Source organism: Oncorhynchus masou, chromosome 21 (assembly GCF_036934945.1).
Source record: "Oncorhynchus masou masou isolate Uvic2021 chromosome 21, UVic_Omas_1.1, whole genome shotgun sequence".
Lineage (NCBI taxonomy): Eukaryota > Metazoa > Chordata > Actinopteri > Salmoniformes > Salmonidae > Oncorhynchus > Oncorhynchus masou.
In genome coordinates, this window is record NC_088232.1 from 20,756,036 (window position 1) to 20,779,809 (window position 23,774).

Consider the following 23,774-nt stretch of genomic DNA (forward strand, 5'->3'; position numbering starts at 1 on the left):
CCTGGTGGCTGGTCATGGCAAATGAGGTTGTCATGAACACGAATGTTATTTTGAGAATGAATAAGGATGACGATTTCAGTGCTGCTGGCAATTGTTTTCTTAATATGGCACGTTATTAGCCTGGTTGCCAGTCTGTTTCTGCTCTCTTGTCAACTCCTTATGTAATTATCATGTTTGGTTTGAAAATAGAGTAGGCAAGAGCACAAACAGATCTGGGACCAGGTTGGGACATTATTGATTGTCTCTCCTTTTGTCTAATTACTACTCACAGTATGACTGTCTGTCTCTTCCCTATGTCTATCAGACCTCAGGATAAGACCTAGATGCAGACAGTTCGAAATAACAAATGTTTATTTACAAACAGGGGGCAGGCAAAAGACAGGTCAAGGGCGGGCAGAAGTCAGTAATCCAGGGCAGAGTCCGTAAAGTACAGAATGGCGGGCAGGCTCTGGGTCAGGGCAGGCAGAATGGTCAAAAATTGGGGGAACTAGAAAACAGGAACTAACGAGAAACATGAGTATGGGGGAAAAAATGTGCTGGTAGGCTTGACGAGACAAGACAAACTGGCAACAGACAAACAGAAAACACAGGTATAAGTGCACAGGGGATAATTGGGAAAATGGAGAGGGGTGGAGACAAACACAAGACAGGTGAAACAGATCAGGGTGTGACATTACCTCCCCTCTGGGGATGCTACCTGGCGTCCTACCAGGGCACGTACCTGGTTGACCGGGGTGCCGGCGGTGGAATTCAGCGATGAGGGCTGGGTCCAGGATGTTCCTAGCGGGGATCGAGCACCTCTCCTCTGGACCATAATCCTCCCAATCAAACATGGGATCCCCTGCCCCGAGGTCGAACACTCAGGAGACACCTCACCGTGTATGCCGGATGGCCATCGATGAGACGGGGGGAAGGGGTGGGCCTGGAAAGTGGAGACCGAAGGCTGTGAGACAGAGGTTTAATCCTTGATACATAAAACGTGGGATGTATACAGAGGGTGCGGGGCAAACAGCAGAGGGGCTAAGGATCTTGGCGATGGGGAAAGGTCCGATAAAATGAGGGGAAAGTTTGTGGGACTGTACCCAGAGGGTCAGATCCCGACTGGACAGCCATACCCTCTGCCCAAGACAATAGCAGGGAGCCGGCGTCCGATGGCGGTCCGCCTGTCAACGATATCTGGAGGTGGTCTTGAGAAGAGCGGACCAAGCTCTCTTCCAGGTACGCCGACAGCGGCAGACGAACATCTGGGTCGAGGGTATGTTGACCTTTTCCTCTATCTCTGGGTAGAGTGGGGGCTGATGCCCTTCGAGTGCTCTGTGGGTTGAGAGCCCAGTAGTCGAGCAGGGAAGGGTGTTCCGGGCATACTCCACCCACACAAATTGCTGTGTGGGTGATAAAACCTGGAGGACAGACTGGCCAACGACCCAATGAGTGTGCAGAATGCCTTTCAGAACCTGGATGAAAACTGAGGACACTGGTCAAAGACCATTTCCACCGGAAGTCCATGGATCCGGAAGACCTGCTGCACTAAGAGCTGGGCCGTCTCCTTTGCAGAAGGTAGCTTGGGGAGGGGAATGAAATGGGCAGCTTTGGAAAACCTGTCCACCACTGTGAGGATAGTGGTGTTGCCATCAGTTGAAGGGACACCAGTGATGAAATCCAGGGATATATGTGTTTAGGGCAGGTGAGGGACAGGAAGAGGTTGAAGGAGGCAAGCCGGAGCTTGCCGAGGAGTCTTGTTCTGACCACAGAGAGTACAGGCAGTGTCTGGGACAAACATCTGGTTAGCCAGAGCCCCTCCAGGGTCAAGCTGGGAATGCTGCACCTCACGGACCTGGTTCTATACTCCAGACACGACGTCGGAATGGTGGTTTCGGGGTCCAAGGGTGTAGATGCAGGGCTATAGCAGCGTGAAAGCGTGTCTGGCTTAACATTCTTAGACCCTGGGCGGTAGGAGATGGTGAAGTTGAACCAGGTGAACAACAGGGCCCATTGAGCTTGCCTGGAGTTGAGACGCTTGGCGGTGCAGAGATAGTACAGGTTCCTGTGATCCATCCACATTATATATGGAAGTTCCGCCCCCTCTAACCAGTGTCTCGATTCCCCACATCATTATTCCGCTCTGTTAAAACGATGGGAAGAGAAGGCGCAGGGATGCAGCTTAAGGTCCAGGGCAGAGCCCTGGGACAGGATGGCTCCCATTCCGGCATCCGACGCGTCTACCTCCCCCACAAACTGACTGGATGGGTCCGGATAGATCAATATGGGAGCCGTGGTGAAGTAGTGCTTAAGGTCCAGGAACACCCGGTCAGCAGCTGGTGAGGTGAGTACTGACAGGGGCAAAGCCAGGGTGCTGTAACCCCGGATAAAACGGCGATATAAATGGGCAAACCCTAAGAAGCGTTGCAGCTGCACTCTGGATGTGGGTTGAGGCCAATCCACCACCGCTCTTACCTTTCCGGGATCCATCTGCACATTCCCAGCAGCTATGATGTAACCAAGGAAGGAGATTGTGGAGTGATGGAATTCACATTTTTCGGGTTTGACATAAAGCTGGAGGACCTGTTGGACGTGGAGAACGTGTTCTTGAGCCAAGCGGGAAAAGACGAGGATGTCGTCAAGGTAGACGAACACAAACTGGTTCAACATGTCACAGATAATGTCATTAACCAGGACCTGGAACACAGCAGGAGCATTGATCAGACCGAATGGCATCACCAGGTATTCATAGTGTCCTCTAGCAGTGTTGAAGGCTGTCTTCCTCTCGTCACCTTCCCGTATCCGTACCAGGTGGTGGACGTTTACAGAGGTCCAACTTAGAAAGGTAGTGGCCCCCTGGAGCGGCTCGAAAGCCGAGGCGATGAGTGGTAGCGGGTAGCGGTTCTTAACCGTGATGTCATTGAGGCCCCTGTAGTCGATGCACGGGCGCATGGTTTTGTCCTTCTTCTCCACAAAGGAGAACCCTTCGCCGGCGGGGAGGCAGAAGGACGGATAACCCCTGCAGCCAGGGAGTCCTTGATGTACGTCTCCATAACCTTGGTCTCCAGACATGACAGTGAATACAGGCGTCCCCAGGGTGGTGTAGTGTCCAGGAGAAGGTCGATCCCGCAGTCATAGGGTCGATGCAGAGGAAGCGAAGTGGCCCGGGCCTTGCTGAAAACCTCCCGGAAGTCCTGGTACTCCGCGGTCTTCAGGCAATGGGCATAGCAGAACGGGCTCCAGCCCATACCAGCAGTACAGTTGATAAGGAGTTGTGGCACTGGAGCCAAGAAAACCTCAATACCATGGAAACCTGAGGAGACTTGATGAGCATAAACTGTATAGACTCACTGTGGTTCCCAGACACACGCGGGTGGATAGGAGTGGTATTGTGGGTGACCCTGCCTACAGAGCGCCCATTCGGTGCTCTAACGTCCATGGGAATGGAGAGAGGCTGAGTGGGGATGCCCAGCTCAGACACCAGGGTGGCATCCATGAAACTCTCGTAGGCCCCAGAGGCAAAAACCCAGAGAGATTTTGATTGGTCGCCCCACAGCAGGATGGCATGGAGAGGGGTGCGAGTAAGGGGAGAAGAAAAATTCTCTGTATGTTACACCAGAGTACTCATACCTACTGATGAGCCTAGTCCTTTTAATTGACAGGTAGACACATAATGATCGTCAGTTTCGCAATACAGACAACTCTGGGTGTTAAGTCTACGTATTTGCATCCAGTACCAAAGTTTCAATCCACTAAGAGAAATAGCCGTAGAATCACACTCCTCTGGCTAGGAAATGAGGAAAGATATTCATGAGGTTGTTGGATGGTACTCCAGTGAGACATTTAATGCACAACGACACACAGGTTAAGAGGTTTTTAAAAATAGCCAAGGAGTGAGCATGCAAGATATGACCATGATTCACCAACTACCTTCACCGTATTGTGTATGGAAATCAATACAATATATGATTGGATATACATTGGTGTGTGTGTGTGTATGTGTGGTGTATGCATGTGAGCATGTAGATGTGTGATGCTGTATGTTCATGCAAAGGTTCACATGCGAGGGTTGCATGTGTGTGTTTGCACGCTAAGTGCACCCCCTTGTTGCTATGGTGTGTTGACAGGTCATGACTGCAGGGTAGAGGTCTTGCTGATTAACGACTGGGGTGTGTCACAAATGGCAACCTATTCCGTATGTAGTACACTACTTTTGACCAAAGCCCTATGGACCCTGGTCAAAAGTAGCGCACTATATAGGGAACGGGGCTATTTGGGATGCTACTTGGTAGTAGATGAGGCTGTTGTCTTGCATGAGTCAGTATTGATGCTGCTGGTCTCTTCTCTGTATTCCCATCTTTTATTCACAGCCACCATATTCACATCCTCCTCTGTGTTTCTGTTACTTTTCTCTTGCAGTTGAAAGAGAGGTCGTTCAGAAGAGGACGTTCACGCGATGGATGAATCTGCATTTAGAGAAGGTAAGTCAGTCTACAGATCAGGGTTTGTGTCAATTCCATTTTAATTGAAAACGAAATTCCTATTTTCTTCAGAGCTCTATGAGAATTTTTTTGTTGTTGTTTTGTTTACTTCCTGAATTGACTGAATTGAAATGGAATTGACCCCAACCCTGCAACAGTTCCCCCCAAAAAATCCATCCCTCAAAATAAGCGTATCTTACCCAACACCACAAACTGGAGTATGTATAGACTTATTCCTAAACCTGGGTTATTTTACGTTTCCGAAGCATCTCATTTCAATTTTACTGCCCTTTTTCTGACAACACTTTGAGTCTGTCCCTCACACAAACTGAGTTGTAGCCTCTCCCTCTACCCTATAAATGATAAATGGAGACTGCTAATGCAGGGAGAGACCATGTAAAAAATTAATTTGTCGGTAAATGCTAATCTGATAGAATGTGTAGATGCTATCTGTCTGCCCTAGAGTAGATTTACTTCTACTTAATGATGTACAGGTAGTCCTGTGGGACTGCATCTCAAATTGCACCCTTTTTCTTATATAGTGCCCATAGGGCTTTGGTCAAAAGTAGTACACTATATAGGGAATAGTGGAGCAGACTGTATATGCAAATAGTGCTAGATTAGATGTAATAGGGTGATTCCATGCCAGCATGGCCCAAAAATAGTTCTGGTATCACAGATTTTTCTGGCAATTCACATTACAATCTTCATTGGGAGGAAAGGACGTTGAACAATTTTATTACATTTGTATTTTTTGGAAAATTGTGTTGAAAGTGGCAATTTCTACAGGCCCTTTTTAGACCTATACATGCCTCCTGTAAGACCCTATGATCCGTGAACCGTACATGGCACAGACAACATCTTGGTGTCATTATTAGACCCTCCAGGATTTTGCATGGCAAAATGCTATGATTTTGTCCAATTTGTCGTGAAACTGCACTGATGAGGGAAAAGGTTTGTTGACATTTGGCTTGATTGAACCATATTATTTTTTATTTTTTTAACTACGCAAGTCAGTTAAGAAAAAATTCTTATTTATTTTTAGACATATTATTTGGAACAATATACTCTTTAAAGACATCAGATTTCCAGAGTGGGTTCTCTGGTACTTTGAAGAAATTATACATTTTATACATACAAATTGACATTATAGATCATTAACCAATCACAACCCTCCTGTAGGATTGCACATTCAGCAAATCACCAGCAGAGGGTGTTCCCTTTAAATCCATTTTCCCATTCACTGTTTTGGTGGCGCTCATAAAATTGCTCATGACTTTAAAAGTAGGAGAGAGCCCACTCTGTAAATTTGACGTACGTGTAGAGTATATTGTTTAAAATAATATGTTTAAAAATGAACAAAATCAAAAAGGGTACTTTTGAGATAATAATATTAATAGTTTTAATGTTGAATAAATGAACGTGTTAAATTGTATTTCAGAATGTGGCGATACTCCATATTTTATAGCACAGTATTAGGAGTATAATGACCCTAAGGTGTTGTCTGTATCATGTACGGTTCCCTGATTATTGGGTCTTATAGGGGGCACGTATAGGTCTGAAGAGTCCCCAACATGGCTCCTTTTATCGGGATAAAAAAATGGTTTGTTACAAAAGTAATTAGCATATCAAACATCCTTTCTCCCAATTAAGTTTTTATGTGAGAATTGCCAGAACAATCTGAGATGCAGAAATATTTTTGGGACATGCTGACATGGAATAATCGCCAAAGGCCTTTTTTGTACTTTTTCCCCTCCTTTCTTCTCAGATTGCATTGTGTAATTTGAAGAACTGCTTTATTTACATGAATAGCATTCCTGAACAAATTACCAAGGAACTATGGTGAAAAGGCCCCCACATACGTTCTCTTTGTCAGCTAACCCACACGTACCCTCAGCCGTTCTGTGTTCCCTCCACTCTCAAGCACACATACACTTGTGCTCACAAATTGTTTACATATTTTTTTTTAATCTTTCCTTCCCTTCACCCCCACCTCCTCTGCTCTCTCTCGCTCACAAAGACACACACACACACACACACACACACACACACACACACACACACACACACATGCTGCCATTAGTCATTCAGTGAGTTTCACTACTCTAGCCTTACACCATTGTTTGCATTGGCAAGGCTGTTTTGTGCTTCTAAGGTTTCAGGCGACAGAGAGATGAGATGATAACAGAGCAGAGCCATGAGGCTGACTGAGAGAGAGGGTCCAAATAGTGATTAAGTCTTTGTTTCTCTCACACAATGAACCTCTCTTCTCTGACACTGTCTGGCGTTACATCAAATCTCTGACCCACTAATCGACAATCATACATTTGTCCGCTGGGTTTCGATGGAAAGTTTTGCTCACTCCCTCTCTCAAGTAAGCGTTCAGATGTAGAGAGATTGGTTCATGCATGGTTCGGTTCGATGTCATAGCTATTACTTAATAGCTGTTTTGACAGACTGCTCATTATACTGATAAGATCCATCTTTTGACAGTTATTGGCAGTCCTACCAGCCAGCATAAAACCAACACCAGAGAAATGTCAATGGTCGTTTTACTCCACTGCTTATGCTACATGTGCACTTAAGTCAGACATCAGACACACCCACTTTTAGCGGTTGCAGCACAATAGCATCATCAAAGGAAGACTGAAATGTGTTTTTAACATCATCAGGTCTGTTGAAAGATTAACTCTCCTCTCCTCCTGTCTTCAGTGCACTCCTCCGATGGAGGTAAACGACCTGTTCAGAGATATCCAGGATGGAAGAATACTCATGGCCTTGCTGGAGGAACTGTCCGGATGCAAGCTGGTGAGATTTCCACCAACAATATTACACCATCCACACAGTATTCAGATGTTAGTGAGGCTTTGTTGATTCATTCGCTTGCGTCACAAATGACAACCCATTCCCTAGTCAAAAGGCCCCGGTCAAAAGTAGTGCACAATGTAAGGGATAGGGTGCCATTTGGGAGGCAGCCCATGGCTATGCTAGATATGGAGAAGTTATGTGTTAAAGATTGTGCTTGAGTTCGATTTTGGTGGCTAACAATTCACCCAGCTGTTTATTGTATGGTCGGTGTCCTCCAGCTTCATGGATGGAAACAGTCCTCACATCGTATCTTCAGACTGAACAACATCGCAAAGGTCCTCACCTTCCTAGAGGAAAGAAATGTGAGTATCACAGCCAATCACTAATCACCTATTTAGGGAAGTGTCTAATAAACATCTTATAGAAGAAGGTTCAGCTTTATTCCCTTCAATGATATTTATAGCTGAAGCAATTTTCTTCATATTGGGAGGAGCACCAGCACACCACTGTCTAAATATCCTGTTGATTGGTTGGATTGTTTTCCTTGGATGTGATTACCTGCACAGGTGAAGCTGGTCAGTATTGACGCTGCAGATGTCGCCGATGGCAACTCTTCCATCGTTCTCGGACTCATCTGGAATATTATCCTGTTTTTCCAGGTAAAATCTCTCTCTATACTGTCTCTTTCTTCTCTCTCCTCCCTTTCTCTCTCCCCCCCGCCCTCTCTCTCTCAGATATTAAGTAATGAAATAAGTACAGAGTCTTCCTCCTTCTCTCAGATCAAGGAGCTGACAGGGAACATTAAGAGCCAGTTCCCCTCGTCCTCCAGCCTCTCTTCGCTCCCCACCAGCTCCGACTCCGACACCTCCCACTCCAGCACGCCCTCCGATGAGAGGCCACGCTCCATCGCCATGAGGGATCATGGGAAAGCCATCAAGACGCTCCTGCAGTGGGTCCAGAGACGCACCAGGAAGTGAGTTGTGATTGGACAGCAATCATATGTCAAATTCATAAGAGACAAACTCACAAATAGGATATGGTATTTGATGAACCTGTGAAAATTCTGTAATACATACACACAAGTTTGAAAGTTTGACTGCAGTCATGTTCAAGTGTTAGTGTCAGATGTTGCTGACTTGCGGAGTCTTGTCTTGTCAGGTATGGTGTGGCGGTGCAGGACTTTGGGAAGAGCTGGACCAGTGGGTTGGCCTTCCTGGCCGTCATTAAGTCTATTGACCCCAGCCTGGTGGACATGAGGAGAGCTCTGCTGAGGACAGCCAGGGAGAACCTAGAGGATGCCTTCAGGACAGCCCACTATAGCCTGGGCATACCCAGACTACTGGAACCAGAGGGTAAATTATTCAATTGAATTCAGTTAAATTCAAACCAATTCAATTCAATGAATTGAGACTTTATTCATTGCCACAAGGGGCAATTATGCCAGCCTGATCCCAGATCTTTTCGGGCTGTATAGCCAACTGCTATAGACGTTGTCTTGCCAAAATAGTTGACATGACAACGGCCATAGCAGTTGACAAGACAGCATAAAGAGATCTGGGAATGGGCTACAATTAGGCTGTACAATCAGAGTGTATTAGACGATTTACCACCAGTCAATCTTAAGTCCCTCTGTTATCATTCCCGCATTTCCCTCTCCACAGACGTGACCATTAACCCTCCAGATGAGCAGTCCATCATGACCTACGTGTCCCAGTTCCTGGAGCACTTCCCCGGGATGGAAGAGGTGAGAGAGACTGCATCCCATGGGCTCAGGTCAAAACTAGTGCATTATATAGGAAATGTGGTGCCATTTGGCTGCATAATATTTATCTCATGATCAATATATGATATTAGTTTATACAAACCACTAGATCAGGGGTGTCAAACAAATGTTACCCCGCGGGGCCGCATTCGGTCTTCACCGAGGTCTGGAGGGACGCCCTTAAAATCTATTATATTTCCCCAAAATGTTCCTTTATCCTTCGCTTTTCGTTTCCCTGATTGTGTAGCTTTCGTTTCAATGGCTATTAGCAGGCTGGACAGAGTGAAGAGACTATAAATGTCAGTCTATTATGATTTCTACACAGCTTTGATTTGGTTTTAGTCATTTCAATATTGATTAAAGATCGTAATTTTTTTAAAATTAGGCTCGTGGGCTAGATATTTGACACCCCTGCACTAGATACACAAACCACAGATAACTCTTTTTCTCTCTCTCAGCCCCAGGAGAATGTATCTGATGTGATACAGAGGAGTGTGTCGTCAGGTAGACTCAGCTGTCGTGTCAACGACTCCTCCCACGACCTGAGGAATGGCGTTCACCGGAGTCGGGACCGAGAGAGGCCCTTTGTGGTCCGGAGAGACTTAGTCCAGCACCCGCCCAAAATCTTAATCTCCTCTGTCTCCGAGGAGCTCAAGTCCCCCACATCACCGTCTGTGGTGGAGCGCTCCCCGGTCAACGAAGGCTCGACGGTAGGGACCACACCCAGCCCTGTCTTCACCGTCTCCACTTCCAGCTCTCCGCAGCCTTCATTTGTCAACTCCGTCATCGGCTATGTGTCCTGTGACTCCCCGATCAGTGACTCTGTGATCGGTTCGCCAGACTCCTGTTGGGAGTGCCTGCCGAGCGAGGCAGTGACGCCAGACAGGTCTGTGGAGAGCCGTAGCGATGGGTCGCTATGTGACAGCGGGGTATCCTGGGACATCCCTCCCTCCACACCCCATGGGGTCACACCTGATCTGGAGGATCCGTTGCCGTCGGTTATGGGGCCAAAGGCAGGAAAGCCTCAGGATGAGGAACAGGAAGTGATGCCGGAGCTGTTTATCGACGAGGGGAACTACTCTTTTAGCTCAGTGGAGAGCACACAGTACAGGACCAATACACAACTAGAAGAGGATGGGGAGGGAAGGGAGAAGAAAGAGATGGAAGATGAGGAGGAGGCGTATAGCTACATTCTGGAACTGAGTGAGGACAAGGCAGCCAAGCAGAAGCCTGATCAAAGAGAAGGAAAGAACATAACAGAGAGAACAGAAAGTGACTCAGAAGGAATAGACACAAATACACGTCAGAGTAATGGCGTCAACAAGGAGCAGGGGCGGCCATCTTTAGAGTTCTCTGACAAGCCTCAGCAGACTGACTCTGACCAGAAAAGGGAGAGTGTGTGTGTGGGTGAGAGTGTGTGTGAGGGTGAGATAAGTGGAGCTGTGTGTTCTCCTCAACACAAGGATACCAGCCATTCACAGCAGGAGACCCCTGACCTGCATGAAAAGCCAATTCAGCAGGACGGTGTCCTGGAGAAGACAGACAGAGCATCAGAATGTGCCAAGAATGAAACAGTGGAACCATCTACAGATTCCAGAAAGGCTGGAAACCCAGAGGAGGGGTTAGCTATGGAACGTTCTGATAAAGCAGAGGGTCAAGCAGAGGAAAGGCACAAGCAGGTCACAGAAGAGTCAGAAACACAAAAAAAGATAAAGGACGTTCTGAACGGCCACATAGAGTCACAGGAGATCACTACGACTCAGGAGGTCACAGAGCAGTCACAACCGTATATGGAGATGGACCAGACTCGGACTATCCAGGGGGGATCCTTAGAACCAGAAGAGGAGAGCCATACTGGGCAAAAGAACCCGGAATCTCTGTCTTGCACAGACAATCGGCAGAGCTCCACACTCCCAGCAGAGGACAGAGAAGATAGGACCCAGAGCCCAGAGAGAGAGGCAGAGGTTGGGGATGAAGACCCAGACCTGTGTGAGCCCCCTGGAGGTGGCTTGGTTGAAAAGAGCGAGACAGCCCCTTGTGGTGGAGATGCTAATGTGAATGTTGTAGTTCCTGAGAAGAAGAGAGGGGCAGAAAATGGCCATGACAGGGTGGATGCTACTGGGTCTGGAGCAACAGACAACAGAGAAACAGTAGTGGAGGTCCCCCATCAGGGCACACCAGTGTCCATTATCCCCTTGGACATGGTGTACTACCCCCACTATGATGTCCCCATCTCCCATGTCACTGAGGCCTTCGTGGAGCCTAACCCTGGACTGGTCCTCACTGGGCCGGTTCCTCGCTCTCCTCCCTCAGACACACACACCAAGAAACAGTCTTTATCCCTACCGCCTGGTCAAGAGAGAGACATAGAAAAGGATGCAGAGGATCATACTGAGGGCAGTCATAGTGAGACAGAGGCCTCTACTGTTGAAGAGACAGGGGACAAAATGTCAGACACAGAAAAGAGGGAAACCAAGAGTGTCAATGTGGCCTATACAGAGAGTGAGAGGAGCAGTGCAATGGAGAAGCCTGAAAGTGAACCAATGGACTTGTTCCAAGCTGACATGAGTGGGGCCCTTGATCAGACAATGACATTAAGTGAGACTCTGGAACCCATGGACCTGTTCTACCCGGATACAGATGACTGTGGTCCTGTAGAGGAACCAGAGAACGACGTGGAGACCTCACCGTGGTCCTCTTCCTTCAGCAAGTCAGTAGAGACCTGGCCCTCAACCTTTAGTGTTGCAGCGCTACAACCAGCACCGTCCTCAGAACCAGAACCAGAGACACACACAGACTTGCACACACATAGCCAGGGAGAGACTCATACAGAGACACACGCACACAACAGTCCAGACTCACACATAAAAAGCCAACTGGATCAAGAAGCTCTCAGAGAGGAGTCAACAATGCAGAAGTATGATAAGGTAAGCCAGTATGGATGGACAACAAGGACAGATCTGCGTATGTGTGTGTGTGCATGTATGCGCGCCTCCTGCCTGCGTGTGTGTGTGTGTGTGTGTGTGTGTGTGTGTGTGTGTGTGTGTGTGTGTACAAAGTGATCCAAACAACATCAGAGTGACGTGACATTTCACACATACACATAGGACAATGTCACTGTCTCATAACGTGCAATAATCTGTCTGCATGTGTTATGTTATCGGTCGTCCTTTTCTCTGGTTTCTATCTGACGTGTCTGTCTGGGCGTCTGATAATATATGCATTGTTTTGGTGTGCTAGATGTTCTGCATACCAAGTCTAATTTGGAAGTCATTTCATAAGCTGTGTTGACCAACCATGAATCATGAATCAATCATGAGAACGTTACCCCATGATTTAAAGGAGGGACATTGGAGCTACTGTTCAAGACAGTTAAAAAGAAAGAGTGGTATTTTTTTATCAAGTGCTTTATTCTACTCTATATGACTACTAAGGCTGGGAATTGAAAGGGATGTCATGATTCGATATTATCACAAAACTTAGGTGCCGTTGTGATATGTATTGCGATTCTCACGATTCTATAGGTATTTCTCACTATATGTCTTCTGCAGAGACAGGAGGGAGCATGATAGATGGGTTTTGATCAGTTATGGAAATAAAAGTCATGAAAACATGTTGGCTCACTATTTAAAAAGAAGATGAAGAACAAGCTATAGGATGAAAAATATTTGAGTTTTGGCACAGGCACACCTGACCAGCGTTAGCTAATGCTACCTAGCAAAAACAAAGAAACAAACAAAAACATACATATACATATTTATACACTAATGGTCAAAAGTTTTAGAACACCTACTCATTCAAGGGTTTTTCTTTATTTTGACTATTTTCTATAACAGTGAAGACATCAAAACTATGAAATAACACATATGGGATCTTGTAGCAACCAAAAAGTGTCAAATAAATCAAAATATATTTTATATTTGAGATTCTTCATTGCCTTGATGACAGCTTTGCACACTCTTGGTATTCTCTTAGCCAGCTTCACCTGGAATGCTTGCAGTATGCTGAGCACTTGTTGGCTGCTTTTCCTTGACTCTGCGGTCCAACTCATCCCAAACCATTTCAATTCCCAAACCATTCAAATTCCACAAATTCACTTTTAAGAAGGCACACCTGTTAATTGAAATGCATTCCAGGTGACTACCTCATCAAGCTGGTTGAGAGAATGCCAAGAGTGTGCAAACCTGTCAAATTTGAAGAATCTCAAATATAAAATATATTTGGATTTGTTTAACACTTTTTTGGTTACGACATGATTCCATATGTTATTTCATAGTTTTGATGTCTTAAACTATTATTCTATAATGTAAAAAAATAGGACAAATAAAGAAAAACCCTCGAATGAGTAGGTGTTCTAAAATTTTGGACCGGTAGTGTGTGTGTGTGTGTGTATATATATATATATATATATATATATATATATATATATATATATATATATATATATATATTTTTTACAAATCAATACTTAGAGTCAAAGTAGCTATATAATATTGTCCAAAATAATATTGTGATATGTAACTGTAGTGATTTTCCCCCATCACTGATGACTAGCCAGTAACCCTTTACCCCCGCACCCACTACATCCATACCCTATTATCCTATCCAACAACCTCCACCTTCCCCTTACACTCTAAAGTAGTCTCTTCCTCCCCCCCATGTATGCCCAGGAGGTTGAAGTGAGAGGGGGCTCCAGGCTATCGGGCCCACAGGAATGGTGCTCCGTGCTGGGTGAGCAGACGGGGGGAGATGGGGGTGTGGTGGAGACAGAGATGAAGACCCACCGTGGAGCTGCTGAGAGCAGTGATCTCACCAGGACTGATGAGGAGAAGTCTGCCTCTGCTGCCAGAGGAAACAATGAGACTATGAGGTAGGATACTATTCTTAGGTCCCTGGTACAGCTGGGCTGTGTCCAAAATGGCACCCTATTCCCTTTATAGTGCACTACTATGGGCTCTGGTCAAAAGTAGTGCACTGTATAGGGAAACGGGTACCATTTGGGACGCCGCTTGAGAAACACAGCACAGAACATTATTTTTGGGGCAATGTTAAGCAGCGAAAGACATGACTTCAGAACTGGGCCTCCCAGTTTGATAGAGCAAAATGCCTTAAATTTACTCAATGAAATGTGTTTAGATCTGGCTAGTCATTGATTAGATCTGGCTAGTCACTAATTTCCTCTCCACTAACATTAAGAAGCTCTAAGCAATTCAAATTACATAATGACATACAGTGCATTCGGAAACTTTTTCCACATTTTGTTACTTTACAGCCTTATTCTGAAATTAATACAATTATTTTTTCCCCTCATCCATCTACACACAATAACCCATAATGACAAGGCAAAAACCATTTTTTTGCCATTTTAGCAAATGTGTAAAAAATAAAAATGGAAATATCAAATGTACATAAGTATTAAGACTTTGTTGAAGCGCCTTTGGCAGCGATTACAGCCTCAAGCTTTCTTGGGTATAACGCTACGAACGTGACACACCTTTATTTTGGGAGTTTCTCCCATTCTTCTCTGCAGAGTCTCTCAAGCTCTGTCAAGTTGGATGGGGAGCGTCCCTGCACAGCTATTTTCAGGTCTCTCCAGAGTCCGGGCTCTGGCTGGGCCACTCAAGGACATTGAGAGACTTTTCCCGAAACCACTCTTGCATTGTCTTGGCTGTGTGCTTAGGGTCATTGTCCTGTTGGAAGGTGAACCTTCACCCCAGTCTGAGGTTCTGAGGGCTCTGCAGCAGGTTTTCATCAAGGATCTCTCTGTACTTTGCTCCGTTAATTTTTCCCTCGATCCTTACTAGTCTCCCAGTCTCTACCACTTAAAAACATCCAACCAGCATGATGATGCCACCACCATGCTTCACCGTAGGGATGGTGCCAGGTTTTCTCCAGACGTGACACTTGGCATTCAGGCCAAAGTGTTCAATTTTGGTTTCATCAGACCAGAGAATCTTGTTTTTCATGGTCTGAGAGTCTTTAGGTTTTGGAAAACTCCAAGCGGGCTGTCATGTGCCTTTTTCTGAAGAGTGTCTTCCGTATGGCCACTCTACCATAAAGGCCTGATTGCTGCAGAGATGGTTGTCCTTCTGTAAGGTCCCGCCATCTCCACAGATGCTCCACTCTGGAGCTCTGCCAGAGTAACCATCAGGTTCTTGGTCACCTCCCTGACCAAGGCCCTTCTCCCCCGATTGCTCAGTTTGGCCGGACGGCCAGCTCTATAACTCACCATTTTAGAATGATGGATGCCACTCTGTTCTTGGGGACCTTCAATGCTGCAGACATGTTTTGGTACCCTTCCCCAGATCTGTGCCTCGACACAATCCTGTCATGGAGCTCTACACACAATTCCTTTGACATCATGGCTTTTGGTTTTTGCTCTGACATACACTGTCAACTGTGGGACCTTATATAAACTGGTGTGTGCCTTTCCAAATCATGTCCAGTCAATTGAAATTACCACAGATGGACCCCAATCAAGTTGTACAAACATCTCAATGATGATCAATGGAAGCAGGATGCACCTGTGCTCAATTTCAAGTCTCATAGCAAAGGGTCTGAATACTTTTGTAAGGTATTTCTGTTTTTTTCCAAAAATGTCTAAAAAACAGTTTTTGTTTTGTCATTATGGGGTATTGGGTGTAGATTGACGAGGAAAACATATAATTTAATACATTTTAGAATAAGGCTGTATTGTAACAAACTGTGGAAAAAGTCAAGGGGTCTGAATACTTTCTGAATGCACTGTAATTCAATTATATATTCAATGCTGATGATGACTGATTCCGAAATGTTTTATTGCAATAGTAGTGGCTTTTTTCTCTCTGCTTTAATGAGTAAGATGAACAGTATGTTAGTCACTGTGTAAATAATAACTAACAAGATGTTTTCTTTGTTCTGAATGATAGTGTTCGTACATGTTATTATCTAGTAGAAACATAAATATAGCGCTCTCTCTCTGTCTCTCTCTCTGTCTGTCTGTCTGTCTCTCTTTCTTTCTCTCTCTTTGAACAGGAGGGAAGCTGACATTGATGGAACCACAGATGAACAGTGTTCTATGTGTTCTACACCACTCCACCAGAGGAAGGTGGCTGGCTCTAATGAGGTTTGTTGCAAAACATTTCAGATATGTAGGAACTATAATTATTTCCTATGTAAGTATTTTACCATAAGATGAGCCTACAAACAATACCTGTGCTTTTATCATCATCACTCATGTTTTTGGGATTGTAATCCCTTTGTCCCGTAGAAGGACAATCAGAAGAATGGAGCATCCAGCCGAACTCACAGTACCAAGTCTGACACCAGGTAAGAATATGAGTCAGTTGGCCTCTAGCCCCAAAGGGCAGGGTGCAGCATAACTGTTATACATTTATAGCTTATTATGTTTAAAACAGAGGTTTGTTGCACGAACTGTTTCTCTCTTACTCACTTGTCTGAGCGCTCTTGCTCACTTGTCTGAGCGTAAGTCACTGGGTGGGGCTATCGTGTAGTTGCCATGACAACCCTCCTGTATGAGTGTTGAGGTGACACATCGTGGGAATCAGAGACACACAATATTCGACTGATACCATCACTCCTATGGGGCACAGCTTGGCTGGTGTTGTAATTGTGTGAAACATTTACATCATTACATCATCTACAGCCCTCTGGGGAGGGAGATGCCATACAGATAGGCTGTGTCCTAAATGACACCCTATCTCCCTTTATAGCACACTACTTTTGACCAGGGCCCATAGGGTGCCATTTAGGTCACAGCCATAGAGATAAAGGAACACAGCTGTCTGTAGCTCAGGAACAAAGATGTTGTCTTAGTAGTTATTAGGAGGACCAGGAGGAAATCTGACCAAGAAAAACATCAGATGCTAGTTGTATGAAGGGTATAACTAGGACCCATAGTTGTTCCTGGTCGTGTCAAAACTCCCGTACCTAGTTACAGTATTAGTATGAGACTAACCTTATCCCATATCTCTTTTTGCTCTTGCAAACTCCATTGCTCATGACAATGAATGACAAGGAGTTGGCAATATAGCACAAGCAGGCTGGCATTCAGCCTATCCCAGACATAGTTCAATTATTAGTATCAGAAAGCTATTCAACATGAAAATAACTCTTCAGTCTGGATAAATGAAATCCATCCTGGGCTTTTGTTTTAGTGTCATTAGAGAAGCCTAACATATAACAGTTTTTTGTATTCTAAATTTTTATTCAATCTTTGACCCATTTTACCCTGAATTGTAGCTCTGCAGTTTATGTTGACATTATCTCTTCCCAGCTAGCACATAATGTTCTCAGAACCATATGTTTCATAGAGCTTGGTGAGGGGAAGGTTGTCCTATGATTATTTTCATCTAACCTTCTCACAACATTCTAGGAATGTTGCAGGATAGCCAGCAGGCGCATAACATTCTGAGAACCATGTTTCTTTGGTGGGAATTTCAGTACCTAAGCCTAACGTTTCCCACAGGTTTACTCATGGTTCTATATAATGTTCTCAGAATGTTCAGAGAATGTTAAGAAACAATGTTCTGTGGGGATTTCAGTACTTCAGCATAGCATTTTCTGCACCTTTCCTCATGGTTCTATTTAAAGTCATGTTCTCAGAACGTTAAGAAAACTTTCCAAAACAGTAGTAACATTCAAAGAACGTTCTAAGAATGTTATTTAAAAACATATACATTCCGTTCGCAGCATCAACAATACTCTCTTTAGCCTATCTTGTTAATTAAGTGTGTTCAGGTGTGTTGGCCGTGCCCACTAATTGGCCACACATAATCTTAATGAGTGTGTTTATTTCCTCGGATGGAAATGGGGTCTGCTTGAATAGACTACAATGAACAGCTTTGTATGAGTTTAAAAAAAAACATGGCACGCTAGCTCCATCCTGGTGGCGCAGTGAACTAATTCCATTGATATAGAACAAAAGATCATAGGTTCAGAATCTCACTGATGCCATGGCACAATAAAACAAATACATGTGTTTGCATGATTAATGCCTAAGCAAATTAATTTCCAGGTGTCAAATCTGTGTTGGAGTTCCAAACAGTTGACCTAAGCTGTCATTATTATTAAAAGTCTTATTGAAACATGTTCTCAGAAGATTATTTAATTGCCTTCAAATAACCTATTATTTCCGTTCTCAAAAGGTTAGTAAACCTCCTAGGAAAACTTTCAGAGAACCATAGTAGAATGTTTTCAGAACCTCCCTGCAACCTAAAAATTCAAGTTCTCAGAACAGGCAAAGTGGAAACCAAAAATGTACATTCACACAATTTCCAAGGAACCAAATGTGTTAGCTGGGTTTAAAGTCTGTTTGGTTCTGTCGACCTTCTGCTAAACCCGGTTTTCTCTTCCTTTGTGTGTGTGTGTGTGTGTGTGTGTGTGTGTGTGTGTGTGTGTGTGTGTGTGTGTGTGTGTGTGTGTGTGTGTGTGTGTGTGTGTGTGTGTGTGTGTGTGTGTGTGTGTGTGTGTGTGCGTGTGCTTGTAGCTGGAGGGAGATGAGGACTCCTACTTCATTGACAGAGTACTACATTCTCCTACTGCTGTGGCTGCTCCTCTACTGCCTGTTGGTGTTGCCACAGATCGACTACAGGAACCTGCCAAGCCTTCTGCTCAACTTGGAAAAATGAATACACACACATACTGCGACACATGTACATACTGATACACACATCGCAAACATGTCACACACACACGACACATACACACTCATGTACACGCAACACTTTTTTTTTATTCCAGAATAATTTATAAAGCTGTTTAGAGATTCTGCTCTTTGGCTTTTAATGTGGCTTGAATTGATATGCTTAAATTGTAAAGACAAACCTATAACTTTGTATGTTTTTCTGAGTTTATTGATGTACAAAGAAAGAAGCACTCTGAGGGCTATTTAATCCGTAGCGCTGAAGATCCTCTTCATAGCGCGATTGACAATTAAAGTCAATGTTCCCGTGGTCGCGGAGACAGCATTCACGGTAAATGCTGCATATGTACGTGGATCGTCAGCGATACTTTGGCAATACGGATTGAATCCAGCCCTAAGAATATAGGATTGCACGGTGCACAATTATAAAAAATGTTTTTGTAGGTATACAGTCCATGAAGCGTTGCAGTGGCCCATTTACATAAATGGCAATTTGGTGAGTGGAATAACATGTATGTTTCAGAAACGTCCCCGATGTCCTTTTTGAATTTACATGGAATTTGATAAGAAAAAGTGTGGCCAATGAGTTATGCAGAAATATTTACACATTTAAGATAATGCACAACCTCCATTGAGCGATTAACTTATTAAGGTCCTGCGTTCTCTTGAAGGTACTTGTCTTACAAGCTCAGTGGATTCTGTACAGGCTTGGGAGTGTGTCAGTTGCACTTTTGAACCAGAGTATGTGAACCGCCAAAGATACAGTGTTTGGAATGCTGGATAGAAAATACAAAAACGAATTCACCATTAGCAAATTATGAAATATAAGTGTAACACAGTTGAAATAGTTTTGAAGTGACAATACTGATTTACTAATAATGTTGGTTTTATTTTAATAATATTTTAAGAATGCTGGAGTAAATGTCTATGGATCAGTTGAAAATACAGTATATGAATGGATTTTTAAAGTGTGATTAATAATTCCTTTATTATATGCTATGTTTGTATGCCTGTGGGTTGTTTTTTTAAACTGCTGTTATTGATTCAGCCGTGCTTGAACTTGTTAGAGCCTTTCAATAAAAAGAGAATGCTTTATGATTAAATGTTTATTTATAAAATACCTTTTATTTTTAAACAACATCTGTAATTAAGTACAGTACTATCATCATTTTTTGCTGTTGCGTTCTTAATCATTTTATCGGCTTAGTTTACAGCCACCTAAATCTTCAATATAATTCCCCTAACAACAAGCACAGAATTCCTACACATGGATAAACCAAACTGGATTTACAGTGGGACAAAAAAGTATTTAGTCAGCCATCAATTGTGCAAGTTCTCCCACTTAAAAAGATGAGAGAGGCCTGTAATTTTCATCATAGGTACACTTCAACTATGACAGACAAAATAAGAAAAGAAAATCCAGAAAATCACATTGTAGGATTTTTCATGAATTTATTTGCAAATTATGGAAAATAAGTATGCTTCCTGCTTTAGTTTTTGCTTGTGAACAGGAAGCAGGAGGATAGAATTATGGTCAGATTTGCCAAATGGAGGGCGAGGGAGAGCTTTGTACGCGTCTCTGTGTATGGAGTTGAGGTGGTCTCCACACACAGAGGTTTTTTCCCTCTGGTTTCACATTTAACATGCTGGTCGAAATTAAGTGGAACGGATTTAAGTTTCCCTGCATTAAATTCCCCGGCCACTAGGAGCGCCGCCTCTGAACTAGGGTTTTCCTGATTGCTTATGGCCTTATACAGCTCATTGTGTGCTGACTTAGTGCCAGCATCGGTTTGTGGTGATAAATTGCCAGCTACGAAAAGCATAGGTGATAACTATTTTTTTAATGTTATTTTACTAGGCAAGTCAGTTACGAACAAATTCTTATTTTCAATGACGGCCTAGGAACAGTGGGTTAACTTCCTTGTTCAGTGGTAGAACGACAGATTTTTACCTTGTCAGCTTAGGGATTCAATCTTGCAACCTTTCAGTTACAAGTCCAACTCTCTAACCACTAGGCTACCTGCCGCCCCGGCACTCTTGATATATAGTGTGGTCTACAGCTTATCATACAGTTCTACCTCAGGTGAGCAAAACCTCGAGACTTACATATATTACATATATTTTTTCCCGCTGCCCTTGTTTTGAGACAGATGCATGATAATGGTCCATTCTAAATCAAAACCAATTTCACACATATATTATTTAGTATATGTAAAGATTAAATCAAGAATAGTCTGATGGGTGACAATATTAGCCTATCACTTATGAATGATGCCCAGCATAAGAAACAATGCCTTTTTTTGCCACTTTTTTGAATCGTTGTCGCACACTTCGTGTAGCCTAGCCCATAGGCCTATATGTTTTGATAAGGTTTGTAACACAACTCAAGTGGCCAAATAACGTTTGACCTTTTTTAGGAAATGGGTCAGCATTCTGAATTTTGGATGAGAAGTGTGCCCAAACTGCCTGCTCGTCAGGCCCAGAAGCTAGTATATGCATATAATTGATAGATTTGGATAGAAAACACTCCAACATTTCCAGAACTGTTCAAATAATGTCTGTGAGTATAACAGAACTGAAATGGCAGGCGGAAACCTAAGGAAAATCCATCCAGGAAGTGCTATTATTTTGAAATGAGTGTTTTTCCATTGAAAGCCTATCCACCATAAAATGGTTATGACCCAGATTGCGTTCCCTATGGCTTCCACTAGCTGTGAACAGTCTTTAGACATTGTTTCAGGCCTTTATTCTGAACAATTAGGGAGAATGAGCAGTTTCAATGAGAGGCCAGTGGAAAGTCCCCAACCTGTTTGGTGCTCAATCCCGAGAGCGCACCTTTCGTTGATTTTCATTTATATTGATGACGCTATTGTCCGGTTGAAATATTATCGATTATTTAGGCTAAAAACAACCTGAGGATTGATTATAAACATTGTTTGACAAGTTTCTACAAACTTTACGGATACTATTTGGAATTTTCGTCTGCCTCTTGTGACCGCATTTGAGCCATTGGATTACTGAACAAAATGCGCCAACAAACTGGAGGTTTTTGGATATAAAGAGGGACTTTATCGAACAAAACAAACATTTATTGTGTAACTGGGAGTCTTGTGAGTGCAACCATACGAAGCTCATCAATGGTAAGTGATTAATTTTATTGCTATTTCTGACTTTCGTGACTAATCTACTTGGCTGCTAACTGTTTGTAATGTTTTGTGTGCTGAGCGCTGTCCTCAGATAATCACTTGGTTTGCTTTCGCCGCAAAGCTTTTTTGAAATCGGACACGGTAGCTGGATTAACAACAAGTTAAGCTTTATTTTGATGTATTGCATTTGGGGTTTCATGAAAGTTAAATATTTATAGTAATTTGAATTTGGCGCTCTGTAATTTCATCGGAAGTTGTCGAGGTGGAACGCTAGCATCCCACTGATCCATAAGAAGTTTTAAAATTAAGCAGATCAATCCGCTTTACAATGGGGTTGGAACCTAACTGGCATATATAAGCAGCGCTTGAGTTTCAAGTTTGGGGAAGGTAATTTTCATTTAAAAAATGCGCCCTTATAATAAAAACATTACATGCATAATCGCATTTGCGGTCAGTTTTTTAATAATGGTGTTTTCCTGCTAATGGAACATTTGCACTTTTAGCCTGTTACCATGTGCTCATTGCTGTGCTTATAATGTGAAGAAATAGCCTCATAGTTTATTAACATTTTAAGCTAAATGTTTTGATCTGTTGCGACAGCCTCATTGCGTGAAAAAAGGGTATTTTGATACTAGTGTTGTATTCATTTGGGATCTATTGCATCCCACAACAAGGCCCTCAACTTTTGTACTATGGGATATAGCAGATTGCCATAGGCTAGTGCTTTTGCTGTTTGTTAGGCCTACTCATCTTGTTGGCTGATGAAAAGTAAATATGGACAGTTCTTCCAATATCTTTAATATGCACCTCGGAATTGGATAAGGACACAAACAGTTGCATCCCCAATGGGTCTGTCTTCACTTGTAGCCTGTGAGATAGACCCAATCACATGATGGAGAGCCATGTGAGGGAGAGATGCTTAGGAGCTCACAGCACTCCGGGAAAAGGGCACAACGGCCACTGGTCACAAAAGGCATGGATTTTTTTAGGGTGCATTACTGCCACAAAGGGGATTCCGACCATGAAATTTGAGGCATTATCAAGTGCTTGTCAAATTGTGAATGAGAGACTAATGAAGAGTGTACAGCCTGTGCAAAAAAAACAAAGAAGAGCTCATGCAACTTTTTTTCAAATCATCATTAGAGTTGTATCATGCAGCCTTACAATGTATTAAAAATCTAAACATACAGCCCAATGTTTGTAGAACAACTTAAGTTAGATTAATAACTCTAAATTAAGCATATAGGAGTACCTATTTGTTTGTTAACTTCTCAACAAAAAATAGCTGCATGTGCGCATTCCCTCAAATCGTTTGGAGAGCTTATGTATATTTTATTAAATTTTATTCAATTTCATTCTTCATACTATAAAATAATATAAATAATGCCATGGAGTTCTAAGCAAATCTTGTCTGCTAAGTTAACTAGAGTAGCCCACAGCCATTTGGCATAGCCAGATCAGGACCTAACATAAGGACAACTCAGAGTATGCTATTCTTCTGAAATAGACTACATTTGCTTCATATTATGCTTCTTTAGATCTGTCTAAAAATAAATAATGGATTTATTGTGAAGGTGTCGGTATATTACATGGATCGGCTATGTGTGGAAGCCAGGAGATGCTAAATGTGTTTATGTTAATTAACGGTCAATTACTGAGACCGACAGTTATTTGCTTGACAATGACGAAATGTCGTGACAGTCACAGCCCTAGTTGGACCATGTTAAACTCCTTAGTGATGTGGACACCAGGGAACTTGAAGCTCTTGACCTGCTCCACTACAGCCCTCGGCCCTCCATTTCTTGTGGTCCACGATCAGCGTGTTTGTCTTGCTGATGTTGAGGAAGAGGTTGTTGTCCTGGCACCACACTGCCATGTCACTGACCTCCTCCCTATAGGCCGTCTCATCGTCGTCCGTGATCAGGCCTACCACTGTAGTATCATCAGCAAAATTA

General features: G+C 43.5%; 1 protein-coding gene across 1 annotated transcript in view; it reads left to right on the top strand.

Moving 5' to 3' along the window:
* The window catches only part of LOC135507946 (calmin-like), a 39,961-nt gene extending 20,185 nt beyond the window's left edge, over positions 1–19,776 (top strand). Inside the window, exons 2-13 of the mRNA XM_064927771.1 lie at positions 4,399–4,460; positions 7,173–7,268; positions 7,547–7,630; positions 7,835–7,927; positions 8,048–8,241; positions 8,427–8,620; positions 8,930–9,012; positions 9,489–11,957; positions 13,701–13,900; positions 16,045–16,135; positions 16,280–16,338; positions 18,518–19,776. Coding sequence (XP_064783843.1) covers positions 4,399–4,460; positions 7,173–7,268; positions 7,547–7,630; positions 7,835–7,927; positions 8,048–8,241; positions 8,427–8,620; positions 8,930–9,012; positions 9,489–11,957; positions 13,701–13,900; positions 16,045–16,135; positions 16,280–16,338; positions 18,518–18,659 — 3,767 coding nt within the window. The 3' untranslated portion in view covers positions 18,660–19,776. The remainder of the gene's footprint in view (positions 1–4,398; positions 4,461–7,172; positions 7,269–7,546; positions 7,631–7,834; positions 7,928–8,047; positions 8,242–8,426; positions 8,621–8,929; positions 9,013–9,488; positions 11,958–13,700; positions 13,901–16,044; positions 16,136–16,279; positions 16,339–18,517) is intronic.
* Positions 19,777–23,774: the final 3,998 nt, after the last annotated feature.